This window comes from Miniopterus natalensis, chromosome 8, assembly GCF_054644295.1.
Source record: "Miniopterus natalensis isolate mMinNat1 chromosome 8, mMinNat1.hap1, whole genome shotgun sequence".
NCBI classification, from domain to species: domain Eukaryota; kingdom Metazoa; phylum Chordata; class Mammalia; order Chiroptera; family Miniopteridae; genus Miniopterus; species Miniopterus natalensis.
Window position 1 is genome coordinate 45,612,629 of NC_142088.1, and position 17,651 is coordinate 45,630,279.

Here is a 17,651-nt window from a genome sequence, read left to right on the forward strand (position 1 = left end):
TTGGTTCTCTGAATAAACATTATAATTAACCTCAGAGCACTTCCCATCTCTGTGAAGGTTATTATTTCTAGTACTCCCTAGTCGTTCAACATATATAATTTGCTCTGTGTGGAATCTGGATAGGAGGAAGAGGTGAAGGGATAGCACAATTGCTGGCTACACAATTATATGAAATAGCGTAATCTGCGCAAATATCGGTTTGTTTAGTTCTTGGTTCATACTATCTTTGTACTGCTATTGTCCCTCAACAACTTTGTGAATTTCAGAGAGTTCAATTAAATGACAGTCTTATTTGGCTGTTAAATATTAGCTAATGTTGATGACAGTTACAGCTACGTTAATGAGATAATACACTTCCATTTCCAAGAAGTAAAAAAAAAAAAGATACTCGGTTTCTCAAGCAACTGTTTGAAGACAACACAGCAAAAATTCCTGCCACCACTGTGTTGAAAAATCACAGATGGAATATTTTTGTTGGTATATCACATGTGACTATGGTATGTGTACAAAGATCACTGAGCACCACACACTTTGAATTGTTTTTCTGTTGCTGTGCTATGTTTTCATTTACTTACTTATCCCCTAGTCGGTTCTTGTATTATCGAAGAATAGACATTGCAACTATCTGTTCAGAATTAGGGCTAGCCAGTGTCAACGGGAGAGAATGACACTGATCCAGTGGTCAGTCTGGGACTGAGCCTGATATTCACACTCAAATTCTAACTGAGCTAAATGTCGCAAATCAAATTAAAGCATATGGCAAAAGAAGGCTGGAAACAGTTGTCAAATGTAAGAAAAAAGCTGGATTATAAAAAAATAGTTAAATAAAAAATACCTACAAATTAGAAACTAAGTTCTTCCTAAATTTCATTATAATGTACAGTGGCACCTCAGTTTTCGAGCGTCTCCGTTGAGGAACATTTCGGGTTACGACGCTGTAAACCTGAAAGGAAATGCTTCGGTTTTTGAACAGGCCTCGGAAGTCAAACCTGCAACATGGCTTCTGCTGAGGGCAAGACTCTGAGGCCCAGCTGTTGGCTGTGATCCCTTTGTTTTCAAACATTTCAGAGCTCCAAAGATCTTCCAGAACGGATCACATTAGAAAACCGAGGCACCACTGTAATTTCTTTTTTCCCAAATTCCTAACAATTTTCATAATTTGTAATGAGTTAATATTTATGAAAATTCACATATAATTTTATCAGTTAACACTAACATTTTATAAATGAATAAGGTGCAGAAAATGATAAAAAACACAAAAAAAGATGGGTTTAAAAGTAATCACAAAGTTAACCCAACAGTATTCTGGTAAATGTTTAACAGCTGGCTCCTCACAAAGATGCATACATTTAATTTGAATTTTACTGATTTAAAGAATTCATAGCCCACAATTTACCGATAATGTTAAAAATATAAATGCTCTTTATTATAATTCTTTTTAATCAATTGATTCTCAAAGAATCGAATGATTTCTTTGCTAAGTAGGATAACAATTTGACTACTAGAAGAATATGTATTCAGCTCTTTGGTGCCATGCACAATGTATAAGCTACTGACATAATTTTAAGTCTAATTTGCATTATCCACATTTTTCCTATTGCTTTCATAAGTCTACACAATATAAACACACAGGCAAATGCAAAAGAGCTATTTGATATGTGTAAAACAATATATTCACAGTTTTGATGTTTATAACTGATATTTTCACCCACATGTCCCTAAACATTTGGAAAATTAATGCAGATCATATAGTATTCCTATAAAAATTCTTTTACACATGCATAGTTCTATTATTCAGCAATCCTAAAGTAATTGGTTTTGCTACTCTATACAAAACACAATTTTGAAAACTGGAGAACTAATCGATTACCAAGAATAACCACAAAAATGTTTTAAAAAATCTTTGTGTATAGAAAATAGCATGTAATATTTTGGCAAGCACCTTGCGATTTTGTAAATATCACCTAGACAATATAAAGGTAATCTTTATAAAAAATAAAGAGTTAACGGCAAGAACAAATATGTTTTTACTTTTTAGGCAATACAAATAAAAGCTGTACAATGAAAACTTTAATTAAATCATTTGACCATGATTTGATTTTATACTTAGAAAATGAAATCATACCCACAAAAATTTCTGCAAGTATTAAAATCAAGCCCAGACTAAAAACTGCATATCAGAGAAGAAAAAGAAGGTTACATTGAGCAGGTCCTTCGAGGCTTCTATAGAAAGGTGTGTGGTTAAGAGTTCAAAAGCTGGGGTGAGGATTGCCTGAGTTTAAACCTGGTTCTGCCACTTACAGGACCCTGAAAAAGTCAGTAAGCTTCTCGGAAATCCAGTTTCATTGCCTGTAAAATTAAGATTAAAAGTAATACCCATTTCCTAGGATTCCTGTGAGAACTGTGTGTTAATACATGTAAATTGTAATGGTAAACAATTTTTTAAATCTCACATTTTTTTACCGTTTGAAAAGAAACCCACTCTTTTTATGAGGTTGCAATAGATTCCACCGCTTAACTGGAAACTTTCCAAGATGCTAACTGGAACACTAGCAATTGATTTTATAATGCATATTTTTATCACTCGTGTGCTATTTGTGCTGTGTGCCTGAGCCAACCACAGGCCTCCACCCTGCAATGCTTTCGCTGCTTGCTACCCTTTTTTCTTTCCTAATCCCATATTCTGAGTATATCCGTATATACTCTCAGTCTGATTGACTGCATTATCTTCTCTTCACCCCCTCCTTCCCTCCCTCTCTTAGACTTTTAAGCTTCAAGTTGTTATCTATGTCTTCTAGTAAATTGTCCTTGATAAATGTTATAGAAAAATTTCCAGAAATACCTGTGCCAACATTTATTCCTCTGTCCTGCTATTTACATAAAAGTCATGCTTTATTGATGTTCTGATAATGCCTAGAGTTCAGGAGAATGAGTCCAAAAGACATCAAACACTTGCTGTGACTATTTCCCATAAATCTTATCTTGGAGCACACTCCTAAAAGCTCTCCCATGTTTCCATTAAGATGGTCTACAAGACAGCTCCCCTGCAAATGGCTGATGCTAATGAGCCCATGGATATTTTTAAAGCCCGATGTGGTCAGTCAAAGCGGTGGCAGCTGCCAAGACACCCCCTTCTCCGCAGCTCTGAAGCTCTTCCTGCAGGGACGTGGGCCTGGCTGAGAGGTGCCACAAGACCCAGTCTTAACTCCTAAGTCATAACAATGTCAGCATCTCTTCTTACCTGCTCCTTTTACTCTAACAAGAAAATACCACTCAGGAAAAGACTAAGTGGTTCAGCTTTAGAAAAAAGTCTAAGAGGACCAGTTCTGACTATCAGCCATATCATTTGAATACAAAGGTTTATGACTCCCACCACAAAAAGCCATATGCATGAGTCAGTGACCAAATACAGCTTAGTCACTTTGAGCCCAAGGCATTTAAAGTTTATCAAGCTTCTCTCCTTTAAAACGGAATCTATGTGTTTTTATTTTTTTAATTAGCAGTAGACATCACTATATTTTCCAAATGGGATGCAAACTGTTAGGGGATGTTTTCAAGAGTCTGAAAAGTGATACCAGAATGAAAAAGGTTGATGATGCTGTTTTTAACAATTATTACGGGAAACAAGATAATATTGTAAAAATACAGGGTCAGACTGATATAAGGATCAAAAGTGGCCCCACTACTTATTAGCTTTGTGAGTCTGGGCAGCGAGTTAAAATCAGCATCAGATGCTTCCTCGGTCATGCTAAGTAAGATAACACATAAGCTGTAAGCGCAGAACCTACCATTGAATGTTTAATGAAAGACCGATAAATGACAGTTGTAACTGCTATGATTATTATTCTGAAACCTTATGATTTTTTTAAAGAATAATTCTGGCAAGAATGGAAAGTATACTCTGAGAAGTTTTATTTCCATAGCAACTGTGATTGAACCTCAGAATGTCCCCGGAATAATGTCCCACTACCTAGACTGGCAGTAACAAAGAGGCAAATTGAGTACAGGCTCAAAAAGAGCTCTGTTAGGTAGTGGGCTAATTGTTAGTGCTATGCCTAGTGCGTAGGGCGCCTTGGGAAGGTGTGCCCGGCCTGCCAGGCCTTCTCCTGCGCCTCGCAGCTTTCTCCCAGGTATGACTTGCCTGGACCTGAGCGTACTTGAACTTGCATCCCTAATCTACGTCTTTCCCAGGTTTCTCTCCCACTTTACCAAAAGCAGGCCTACTCTCTGTCTAGGTAGTTTTCCAGAATAACTATTAAGAAACTTTGTGTTGGCTCTCATTGAAAACATCATCATCATCATCACACCTAACACTTCTTGAGCTTTTACTAAAATATCCAGTACAATGGAAAGTATTTTGCCTATATTCACTCTTTGAAGCCAACATCACACTTACAAGTAGGTACTATTTTTTTTTACCCTCACCCAAGGATACTTTTCCATTGACTTTTAGGGAGAGTGGAAGGGAGGGAGGGAGGGATCCGAAGAGAGAAGAAAAACATCGATGTGAGAGAGGCACATCAATTGGTTGCCTCCCCCACATGCCCCAACCTGGCCAGGGACCAAACCTGAAATGCAGGTACATGCCGGGTGCACAGGCTGATGCTCTAACCACTGAGCACGCCGGCCAAGGCAGTACTATTTTTAATCAATATTTATAGCTGAGGAAACCAAATGTGAGATATATTACTTGCCTCTGAGTTGACAATTTTGATGAGAATTTGAGAAATTAGGCATTGTGAGTCCACACATTACATTTTTAACTACTAGAGAGAACTAGATAGGCCACCGATATGTGGATTTTTAATAGTCACCCCAAAGGAATCATCCCAAAGGTATTATGTTAATGGTGGGAATTTCAGCCATGTGGTTGCAAAGATATTTTAGGACCAAAAAAGCCTCTTAAAATATACAGCGGAAAAGCCTGCACATTCTGTTGACAAGTAGGGTTGACCTCACCAATATTAAAATACAATCAGCACATAAATGAGACAAATGTAGACATTTAGTTTTACAACATTTCATGATATCAAATGACTGTGCATTTAAAAAATGTTTCAGATAAATCATTCCTTCTAATTCTTCATTCTTTTGTGACTTTCCTTTGAAATTTTGAGTTAGAATGTTCCTTTGTAGTAATGAGATATTCCAGAGTGCTCACATACACATTTTAGCTAAAGACAGCTTTGAATATAATTTTTGAAAATCATTGAGTAAATGAATATTTTATTTATTTTTCCAATATCTCAGTCAACGAACCAACATACACAACTCCTTCCTCTAACCATCATCACTTATTTTTACTCAGCCCAACATAATTAAACTGTATTTTTTATAGTCCTAATGTACTATACTTTGAGTGTATTATCTGTTTAATCAAGACATCCCCAAACAAAATTAATTAAAATAATTCACGTGATTTTTGTTATTTTAAAATATTTTTTATTGATTTTAGAGAGAGAAAAAGAGAGAGGGGGAGAGAAAGAAACATCGTTGTGAGAGAAACATCGATCAGCTGCTTCCCACATGCCTCCTACTGGGGATCGAGCCTGAAACCCGGGAATGTGCCCTGAAAAGGAGTCAAACTGATGACCTCTCAGTGCACAGGATGACACTCAATCAACTGTGCCACACTTGCCAGGGCTTCTACTGGACTTTATATGTAGGTACACTAATTGTACATAAGCATAAACATTAAAAACACAAAGATATTCTCAAATATAAAACTATAAATAACTCAAGCAAAATAGGATTAACAGAGGCATATTATATTTGGAAGGAAGAAGGATAATTTACTTAATCTTATGCGAACTATAATGCCTATTCTCACATTTTCCAAATGAAGAAACAGGTTAAATGATTTAACCATTGTCAGAGCTATTTATAACAGAACTAAACTAGATCGAGGATCTTCTGACTCCTTGGTGATGGCTTCTGCAGTTATTGCAAATGGAAGAAATTTGCAGTAGAGTCCCATTCTCAGAAATTCAGCCAATGCACTTGGGAAAGAAAACTCATAGCAAATCTAAATATTTTTCTTTCACAGTGGCACCTAAACACAGGCAACTACTTCACTGATGATCAACTGAAAAATCAATATTCTCTTTTAACACCACTGTGAGAGGGGAAATGGTTTTGTGGTACTTGCTGTATATTGTCTTTTATAAGCACAAGAAGCAATTTGCAATGCTGATTTTTCTAAATGCCATTGTGCAGCCTAGAGCCTAATACAGGGGAAGATACGGCTCTCTATATTTTAGGACTTAGATAATGAATTTGTGTGAAAGGATTTGAGGAAAACATTTGACAGTGTCACTGTGGACAAGATGAAGGCTCTGAATGACTAGATCAAATTTTGTTCTACATAATAACCAAAATTGGCTTGGGAGTTTCTAACGTGCTACAGGCCTCTTCTGCCTTTCTCTATTAGGAATACAGTGTAAACAAAACGGACACAGAAACATGAACAAATATACTACAAAATAGTTGTAAATTGTGGCATGTACTATGGAAGAAAATATAATAATGGGATGGAGCTGGTGGGGTGACACATAAGACTTTTATCCCAAGTAAAAGGTATGTGAAACTTGTTAAAAAAATTATAAAACATTTCAAACCTCCAGACAAAACATGTACTTACTACCCATAAATAATGGTTATTAATATTTTGCCATATTTACTTCTGATTGCTCCTTTTAAAATAGAAATAAAAGTGAGGAAGTACAGCTAAAGCACCCACCACCCTTTCTTACGCCCTTCATCTCTAGCGGTACCAATCTTCACATTTAAACAGGAAAATGATGTGATGCAATAAGCTCCTGCATAGAGAAGAGCCTGAGACTCCAGAGAAAGGAAGCAGAGAGCGCAGCTGGGCAGCTCCTGCAGCAGGGCAGGAGAGAGGAAAGTTATATGTACTTGGGTGGTGCAAAACAAGTGCAGAGAAGGGGAAAGACTCGAGACATACTTAGATAACACGTGACTGTGGGAGAAAGAGCAAACACATAAAAGACACAAAGAACTTAAAAAAAATCTAAGCAGGCTGAAATAAAGAGATAAATCTAGTAAGTTCTCTTTTATAAAAGCTAAATGTGAGATCCTGATTATGAATTTAAACCAAACCAAATAACCAAATAAACTGCATTTATATGTTAGCGATCTCACTCAGTAATGCCTTTTTTCATAGCTGATTCAAAGGGTGGTGAAGGTGAAAGCAACCTGGATTCCCTCAAGTGTGTTATACAGTTACTGCATAAAGAGTTGCACAGCATCCAATTAAACTGTGATGTTTCTGCCTGGGAAAGTTATATATAAGCAAATGAAACCCGAAAGGAACATGTTAGGAATACGTAATTACAGTGGGGCCCTATTTAAAACACAGTTCAGCATTACATGCATTCAAATGTAATAATCAATAAATGAGGATTCTGATATATCACAATCATAAGTTACAGAGTTAGCTTCTAAATTGGTATTTATTTCCACTAATGTTCATGCCATTATGAAGTCCTATAATAAATGTGTCTTTTCTTTCACTTATATGGTTTAGTTGTACTGAGAAAAAAAGGATAACACTTTACATAGCTAAGTGTTATTTATCACGTATTTAATAGTAATTGGAACAGGCCAGTTTAAGTACTGAGAAGAACATGAGTTTAAGCTCTATAAATCTCTAGAAAAGATAAGGTGGGGTGCAAATAACAATGTAAAACAGAATACAGTAAACACTGGAAAATTGCTGAAGTATTATTAGGCTATGAGTTTCTACAGAAACTGAATCATGTCTTATTTATTTTTGTAGTTCTAGCTCCTAGTACTAGTACAGTGAAAGGCGCATACTAAATGCTTAATAAGTGGCCTATTCATTTATTTATACGAATATTGATTAAGTGCTTACTAGATGCTAAGCATACAAAGACGCAGAGCTTATCTTTGATGAGCTTACACTCATTCCTTTCAAATTCATTTTGAGTGCCCTGCTTAAAGGTAGGAGGTAAGGACATGCAGAGAAGAACAAATAGGAAGGCAGGGTCGGCGATGATGAGAAGGCAAGGCGATGTGCTGTGTATGAGGTAGGAGGTGGAGTGCCTGGAGGAGTCTGCTTTTCAATAGAAGAGAAAATCAACTGTGGGCACCCAGTAACATCGTGTGTAACAATAATGAGTGGCTGAGTTTTGAAATACAGTTTTGGATTTGGGAGAAAAATGATTAAGAGTCTGGCCTTCAAAAAAAACCACAACAAACAAAAAACAAAAACCCTGAAATAATGGAGCAAATGGTGAAGGGTAGAAAAATATGTAAAGACAAGAGGTGAGTGCTATGTTGAGGAAAACAAGAGGATGAGGTAAAAAAATAAAAATAAAAAAGCGCGTAGGGGAAGAAAGTGGAAGGAGAAGGGTGTGGCCTGAGTTTGGAATCAGTGATATTTTGGAGGAGCTGCAGAGCTCTAGTCTATGAAGAGTCTGGAGGTGGCTGTGGACACACGCAGCTCAGTGAAGTGGAGGTAAAGGGTATGAATGGGACATATAGAGGTGATCAAGGAAATATGAGACAGATGGTCCAACGAGCCATCACATGACTGCTGACATCATGGTTTGGTGGGGAATACCAGGATGGAAAGGACAGAAAATCATCGCCAAAGTATTTGAATGTTGGTGCAATACCGGGAAATTCTGAGGAAATGGCAGAGAGAGAGTAAATGGGAGACTTGGTAAATGTTTCATAGGGCAAGAAATTCTTGATATGAAGCTTGTAGTAGGTGTACAAGTTCACAGTCAGAGAGACTGGGAGGCGGGGAAGAATACATTTAAGCCTGGAGTATGGTCCGAGGAAGGTCAGAGAAGGCAGCAACGATTAGCTTTCTGATTCATCGTGACTGGATCTCTCAGATGAAATGATCTGAAACCATTCTATTGTGCCAGTCAATGGGCTTTCTAAATGGACCACTAGCTCGTATGTATCTTCCTGCACTCATAATTATCTGAACTTAATTCCCTTATCTCCATCAAACTAAACTTAACACCTAATGATTCAACTGGTCCGTGTCTGGTGTTTAGATACGTGACCTAGTAGTTCAACTGGTTCCCTCTGATCTGACAAGGCCTGGCTAATTGGTTCTTTTCAACACAGGGGCTGCAGCGAGTCTGGGGATTTCTTAATAGTAGCTTTTCTGAGGTTTCTTGAACTTGCTTATTTTTTCCTATTTGGACATGTCTCTAACTTATGATGTTATTTGATCTTTGTTCTTAGAATCATATTTTCACAGAGCAGAAAAGAGCTTTTGAGGGCCATGTGGTCCCACCTCCTGCTTAAAGACTTCCCCTAAAAAAACTGTGTTTGTTTTCTGCCTGAACACTACTCATATATTGAAAAATTGCTGATTCAGGGGTAGATCACTACATTTGTCTTTGCTGTAGTAAATTCTCAAATTAATACCACAGTGCTGGGTAGACATGATCTGTCACTGCTATCTCCAAGTGTATTTACTACTTGTAGTTAATCATTTTGACCTGTCTGAGAGCACCCAGCACTGAGCCTGTAACAGATACACTATATTTGTTGAAACTGAATCTAAATCTTCAAAGGATCTTAACTGCTTGGTAGAGAAGAGATATATCTCAGTCACACTTCCAGTATAGTAGAGTTTCACGTCAAAATCTGTTTTCTATTGATTATTTATTTCTAAATCCATTATGAAATGTGCAGTCAACGGAAGACTCTGACTTGGGTGCACATGGTAGTGTATTTATGCCTTGTGTATTTTAGAGAGAAAAGGAAGAAAGGAAGGAGGGAAGGAGAGAGGGAGTGAGGTAAAAACACATTATAATCTCAGCTTTTGGGTATATTATAAATACCTCTGAATGTCAATTTCTACTTTTATAAAATGGGTACAATAATATCTCCTAATACACAATTTTTGGATATCAAGTGAACTCAAGTGAATGAAAATGTTTATAAATTAGAAAATTGTATTCCTTTGTTAGACATCCACTACCTGCTTTTATGCGCAATTTAGAATATCTGTCCTTTTACCTCTTGATATTCTCACTTCCTAAACACTATACATTTATTTGTAGAAGCACTCTGTTTCAGAAAAATAATGGGTTCCTTTTGGGAGGATGTTTCATCACACAGCTTCTCATTATTCATGTGAAGTGCCAGGAACCTTGAGAAGACAGAAAAAAAATCAGTCCTCTCTAGCATCTCTGCAGCTCTCCTTGTGACAGCACTCGAGTACATGCTGGTTGGCTGTGGAGCCACAGGGATTTGATGAAGCAAAGCGCTCCGCAGCAATACTGAATCCAGCTGCTTCTGTCTCAAGGGAAGGCTAAGATACGACCTTGGTTGATTGCTCTTAGGTATGCTAGCTGCCTAGCAAACCTCAGAAGTCCAAGGGAAAAGGCATAAGCCTTTACTGATTTATATTTTGAAGCTTTTTAATCATAATGTGATGTATTACAAGTTGAATATCTTTAGAGAAAGCTTAGAACAGCATGGAATTTTCCCCTATCATAGTTTACTGACATGTTCCAAACAATCTTATCAATTCCTATATTTGTAATGGTAAAAAATGTTATGTTACACACTATGTTAGTTCTTAAAAAGCACTAAGTACATAGGATATTTTAAATTTGAAAGATGAGATCATGATGAGTGAGATTTAAATAACCATATTTTTAACAATCTCAAGGTGAAACTAAATCTGATTCCCTCATGCTTCATGAATTTGATAGGCATCAAAAATCCTTCTTTACTCTAATGTAATCATTTTTTATTTCTGAAAGCAGGAAAATATATTAAGGAGAGAAGATTCATCAATAATAATATTTCCAAAAGTGTATGTCCATAGATTCACATGCAGATAAGACCACTGCAGGTAAGTACATATTTTAACCTAGATGAAAAAATAAATAAAATATTTTCTAAAAATTTGTGCATCAATTGTTGCACTGGCAAATAATCTGAATACATTTCTAGAAACAAAAACCCCATTAATTATTCCTCTCGCATTGGTTAACAGGCTCAGATCTTTATATGGTAAGTATTCTAGGTAAAATTTTTATCTTTTAATTCTTTGTTTTTTTTCCTTTCTCTCAATAATGTAAATATGATGAACTAAGCAAGCTATTAAATGAAAACAGCACTTTAATTAAATCAGTCATTTAATTATCTTTAAAAATCAGGAAAAATCTCTGCTATATTTTATTTAATACAAACTTAAATCAGCAATTTAGTAAACTAATCATTACCAAAAACCACTGCTAATAAGTAATGAGCTAAAACATTTTAAAAACTTTTGGACATCATAAAATATGCCTATTTTCTTCAATGGAAAAAATAATTTCTGCTGGACATATGCAAAAGCCTTTAGTTAGCTGAAATATTGCATGACTGAGCTGATCATGCCATTTAATCTGCTGTTTGCATACATACATACAATCTGAACTAAAGTTATTTTCGTTTAAATTTAAAACTTATTTGTTATGGTATACATAGAATATTAACAGAAATAAAAATATACCCATCATTCTAATACTTCAACAAATCAAATCAGTTTCAGTTTTTAGGGCACCTTACCATTCTTTGCCCTTATATATATATAAACTTTTCCTGACAGTAGGTAAAATTTTGTGTCCTGCTTTTCTTAACATTGTCTCATAAGCATTTTACATATTGCCATAAAGTCTTCATAAGTATAATGAAAATAAAATAATTGTATATGTTACCATAACTTAATGTATCCTTTCCCCACTCTTAGGCCTGTTACCTTATTTCAACCCACCACCAACCCATGATTTTTGGTACTGCCATCAAGCACCAACATTTTCATTTATGCATCTTTTCCCTTTATTTGTGATACTTCCCTCTTCAGATAAATTATATAAAGTTCAGACTTACATGTATGAATATTATGGCTCTTACATTTCCAAAGTGATAAATTTCACTACCACCAATAACAATGTATGTACCTATGACACAAGCACCTAAGTATTAGCATTTTTCATTGGATAGAGGAGCACTGATTTCATGGAGATGAAATTTCCATGATTTCATACTAATGAAATCTCATGAGTATTGTTTTAATCTGCATTATTATCATTGTTGTAAATGCTTAAAAATATTTGCTAATCATATTTTCTATTATGTAGGTTATATTCAGGGTGTCTTTGTATTTATTTTAAAAATGTACATGTGTTCCTTTATACTTTACCTAGAAAATAACCCTACACCATATTAACTGCAAATATTTTTTTTTCCCAATAGTGATTGTTTTACTTTTCCTTTGGGCTTTTATTGTAGCAGATAAGTTTAATATTTTTAAATTATTAAATATGTTAAGTATATTGGACTGCGAGTTTTTTTCCCTGTTACTTTAAAGTTCATATAATGATTTTACCAAATGTCTGACAAATATACACCTTCCCCCATAATTTGGTTTTTGAAAAAATATTTATCTAATTAATCCATCTGGAATGTGATTTGGCATATGCTGTGAGATCTGTATTCATTTTCAAACTCTAACACCACAACTATTTATTAAACACTCCTTCCTTTTCCCAGTGTTCTAAATGCTCTATCCTTATATATTAAATTCTTTTATGTAACATGATGAGATTTTCCATACTTTCCTAGATCTAGCCAGAACCAAAAAAGTTAAATTATATAATTTTCTACTATGATTTGATGTCTTGAGTGGCTTCTCAACATTTATGGCTTCTTTTTAAAAATATCCTTTTATTCTCATTAGCTTATTTTTCCAAATATATTTTTATCATTCTATCACCTTTAAGACAATCCAATTGAGAATTTTATTGAAATCATGCTCTTATGTTTATGTTAATGTGAAAAGCTTTAATAGCTTTATCATAATAACCAGAAAGGTAGCCTCTCTTCACTAATTCAAGCATGCTTTTATACTCACAATGAGTAATATTTTAAAGATATGTCTAATGTTATGTAATTAAGGGCATAATGAGATAATGAAAAGTTGAAGACTATGGAGTGGGACAAGTATATGTATCTCTAGGCTCAAATCCTGTGTGATCTTGGGTAAGACTTTTAGCCTCTCTGAGCCTTAGTTGTATCCTCTGTAAATTGAAGGGAGTGGTACTTCCAGGATGGCTGTATATAAAGCTATTAGAGCATAAGTATTTAATAAATGTTTGCTATGATCATAATTTTTATTATAACGTGTTTAGTATTCGACATTTTACAAATTCTTTCATGTGTATTATCCCACCTGCTCTGTTGATCTTCACAAAACCCTGTTAGTTGATAATGTCATTGTTATTATCACTATTAATATTAAGACAGAATTGGTAAAAATATCTCTTTTTTAGAATAAAAAACATAAGATCATACCCTAATGACATATGTAGATGTATTTATAGATCATGTACATCACACAATTACCTTGTCCCTAAATATTTTATGATCTTCCCTGCTATAATAGCTGTAATTGCCCTTTCACTATAATTTCTATTAGTTTTGCTTGCTTAAAGGAGTGCTGTTGATTTTAGTACATTTGTTTCATGTTCTAAAACATGTTTATTGAGTTACTTATAGCCTCTTAAAAATATGGTTAATTCTTCTGGTTTTCTGGATTGTTATATTTCCAAAATAAATTCTATATTATAGAGTCATATATTAATATAATCAGCTACTTAATTGAAAATGAGAAAAACTAAGACCAGTTATCTATTATGATATCATATGATATAGTACCGTCTTCCTGTTGGAAACATAAATTCAAGATTATTTATTACTAGTAAGTTTCCTTTAGCTTGTAGATTGTATTACTTTACAAGTTTTTCTCACCATTCTTTCAAACCTCACAATACCTTGACTGACAGGAAGGGATGATGTTAGTGTGGCACAAAAGGCATCAAAGAGAAACCACACATTTTTTCTTTCTTCTTTGTGGGCTTTAAATATTATTCTTGGGGATGAGAGAATAAAAGCATGAGTAGGAAAGAGGTCTAAACTGCATGTACTTTCAAACTTGGGAGAGTTTTGCTGTTTCTTAATTCTCTTAAGGCATAGGTGGTTAAGCTCTTTCTCATCCTAACCTAGACCTCCAGCCCCCAAATACATGCCAGAATATTGTTCAGTTATAGGTGGCTAAATATTTTGCACCTTTACTTGTCTTTTCCCATCTATTTCCAGAGTAGGGTGCTTCCTTTGAAAAGCAATAATAATGAAATATCATTTTTTCATTGAATCAGTTGGTTAACACAACCAAATAATTCACTGCCTAAAGCAACCTAAATAAAAGAATCCATTGTTGCCTCCAACATATTTCACTTTTACTTAATCATGATTTGTTTTTAGATCAACTGTAAAAACAAACAAACAAACAAACAAACAAACACACACTAGTAATAAAGGTTAAAAAAATAAATTGAATAAGATGATACAATTATTTTCACTGTAGAGCCAGACAATCAGCTTCAGGTACGTTTCTGTACTCACGGGGAAAATGATTAGAGGTGGATGGATTGACACTGTCCCCACTGTCAGCACTTTCGCTGCTGGAAACTTCATCATCTGATTCCCGCACGGAGGAGCAGGGCGAGGAGCCGTCAACTTCTTCAAACTTCCTCTTTAAAATTCCACTCATAGCTGCAGCGCTGTCACATGTACCTGTAACAGGAGCGGGAGCAATGAAGCATTGAAATATGTGACCGCTGGATGTGCAGCAAGGTCTCCAGAGTCATTTTTATGTGGCTTTTTATACGTGAGCTGAGCTTACACTGGAAGGATCACTAAATAGGTTTTCTCTGAAAATATTCCCAAATTAACAAAAATTACTTTAAATTAAAGCATTTGACCATTTGGTTACCAAAATGTACCACTTTTTTTTTTTACATAGTTGATTTTATTGTAATGCCTCTATTCCTTTTCGTTGGCAAATTAAGAAAATCCACCCGAGTCCATGGAATTCTGTAATGAAAATGAATGCCAGTGTCCCCCAAAGTCCTAAATGATTACTGCTTATAAAAAATTCTGGAAGAAACACAGAAAAGTATGCAAAGACACCATACTCAAGTTTTAAAATGTAAGAAACCTAATTAGCTGAGCACAGTGAAGCATATGAAATCAGCTCTAAATTTTAGGTAGTTTCCATTTCAATATTGCAATGAGGTGAAATGTGTCCCCGTGATACTCTGTTGCTGAAGCTGTTGTCACTGTTTCAGAAACGACCTAAGGCTGTTTACCTGGGAGATCGCACTAATTGACTGTTGAGGGTGAAGGGGGGGGGAAGGGCATGGTTTCTCCTAAATCCTTTCTCTAGGTGAGTGGGCTTTCCCTTCTCCTTGGGCTTTCTCCACCTTCCCATTTACCTTGATGTATGTACAATCAGCTAAAGGACAGAAACGTTCCTTGCAGTGAAAGGATATTTTGGGGAAAACCTATATATAAATTAGCTTAGACATATGTACTTGGTTTCACATTGCCAACCCAAATGAACTTAGCTGAAAGCATTACTAAGTCAATTCCATGCATTCTATCTCTTTTGTCAGCTCGTTTGAACTCCCATTTGAGCTCCTGAAGCCATTCTCTCCTTTCCCTGCCAGAGCGTAGCCATCAGTCCTTTGAGCAGGAGGAAGCAAGACGCTTAAAACTATTCTGATGTTCACTTAGGTAATGCTCTCAGAAATCTCCAAAATCACCCCTTCTCTGCACAGATCACAGAGCAAGCAGCCTGCCCAGATCCCCCTAGCTGGGCCAGCTCTCCAAGGTCTAATTCAGTAGTTTTCATTCACAGTGGGCTACTTGGAACAGCAGCCTCAACACCACCAGGAGGAAAACTGTTAGAAATGCAAATTCTCAGAGCCCACTCCAGTTCACCTGAATCAGAAATTCCCAGTGGGTAGGGCCTAGCGTTCTGGGCTTCTCAAAGTCTTCCAGGTGATTTTTAAAAAAAATATATCTTTATTGATTTCAGAGAGAAGAAGAGAGAGGGAGAGAGAGATAGACACATCAATGAGAGAGTCATTGATTGGCTGCCTCCTGCACGCCCCCTACTGGAGACTGAGCCTGCAACCTGGGCTTGTGCCCTGACTGGGGATCGAACCTCAATTTCCTGGATCCTAGGTCAGTGCTCAACTGCTGAGCCATGCTGGCCAAGTTATGGTGATCTTTTTGAGCACTCAAATTGGAGGATCACTTGTCTAATTTCTAGTATGCTCTCCAGTAGCTTCTCCCTGGACTTTTCCTTTCTTGGGTATGTCCACGCAGTCACATAATCCAGCACTCAAAATTCCTAGTGAAAATCTGTCCTTTGGCCATCCCTGGTGATTCCTGGTAAAATTAAGCACAGTATGAGATGTCTCCTAAGTCTATCATTAATTTCAATTTACTCCACTCATCTAAGCATGCTCGAGGAGCTGGTATGTACATGCTTGACTCTTTGTGGGGAGTAGGGTATACAAAAGGGAGAACATGTTTCCTGCCCTCAAGGAGCAAACACCCACTATGCTGGGCTCCATCAAACTGAGAACACTCCCAAATTCACATTCTGCCTGGTTTAGTAATCCATGTCTTTTTGCACTTATATTAACAATGGAGAAAACTGATAGCAATAAGAAGATGCTGCATACTGTCCACTCTTGAAAATGAGATCTTTATTCTGCGTCTGATTTTACCACTGTTCGGATTAGCATATTCCTTTCTCCATCTAAAAGAGTGTGAAATGCATAAAGTGTTCATGCATATCTGAGCGAAGAGAAAGAAAGATATTTTAAGTAAGTTCTTGAAATAAAAGTAGGACAGGATATAAATTTTAAAATGGTTCACTTCAAACAAGATGCAAAGAAATTCATGAGGGAGAAACTCCAAGACACAAAGTAATACAAGATGGAAGCCTATTTTTTTAAAAGTACGTTTTTATAATACAGTATTGCAACGGAAACAGCTAAAAACCATGTCCTTAAGCTCCAATCCCTCATTCTACCTACCCCAGGAGAAAAGGCAAATTTCTCAAGAATTAAGGACACTCAGCTGGGCCACAGGGAACCATGTTCCAATATGGTGAGAGGTGGTACTTGGCACTCTTCCTTTTCTCACTTCCTCAAGAATGAGAGGGGAAATCTTTGGAGGGATGACAAGGGAATTAAAAGTCCTTTTTCCCTTTGTTATTCCATCTGGAACTGGCAAGACTTAAAACAATGGAGCTGAAGGTTGGATGTAATTTCTCTCTACATTTTTGGGACAGAAAGAGCCTGAGCTAGACCCAGGTCAAAGAAGAGAAGGAACTGACCACTTAGAGTGTAATTAGTATCTATGCCTGAAATTAAAAATTTAAATAATTACAGGAAGGCATAACTTTAACATATACCCATGAAAACGGTTAAGTGCTGAATTGCTTGTGCGACAACCAAGCATAACACCTGTCTGGTTTCGCTGCCTTTAAAAAAATGTGAGTATGACAAGATGTCATAACAAATCGTGAGGGTCAAATGGCCCACTGCTTACCAGTATGCTACCCTTGATCAAGACCTAACAGTGGAATGGCAGACAGAGCCTGTGGTTTCTCCTACGTCACCTGTATTATCTCACTAGGGAGGAAAAAAAAAGAATATAAGAATTTAGAAGATAAAGCTAGGTAGGTATTCATTTATTCCAAATATGAGCAGCTGAAAATCTAAACC

At 36.1% G+C, this 17,651-nt stretch overlaps 1 protein-coding gene across 2 annotated transcripts in view; it reads right to left on the reverse strand.

The window, feature by feature from the left end:
- CSRNP3 (cysteine and serine rich nuclear protein 3) overlaps positions 1-17,651 on the reverse strand; it is a 158,371-nt gene that overhangs the window by 55,705 nt on the left and 85,015 nt on the right. For both annotated transcript variants that reach the window (XM_016198715.2, XM_016198778.2), the window contains one exon: positions 14,470-14,640. In XM_016198715.2, coding sequence (XP_016054201.2) covers positions 14,470-14,640 — 171 coding nt within the window. The remainder of the gene's footprint in view (positions 1-14,469; positions 14,641-17,651) is intronic.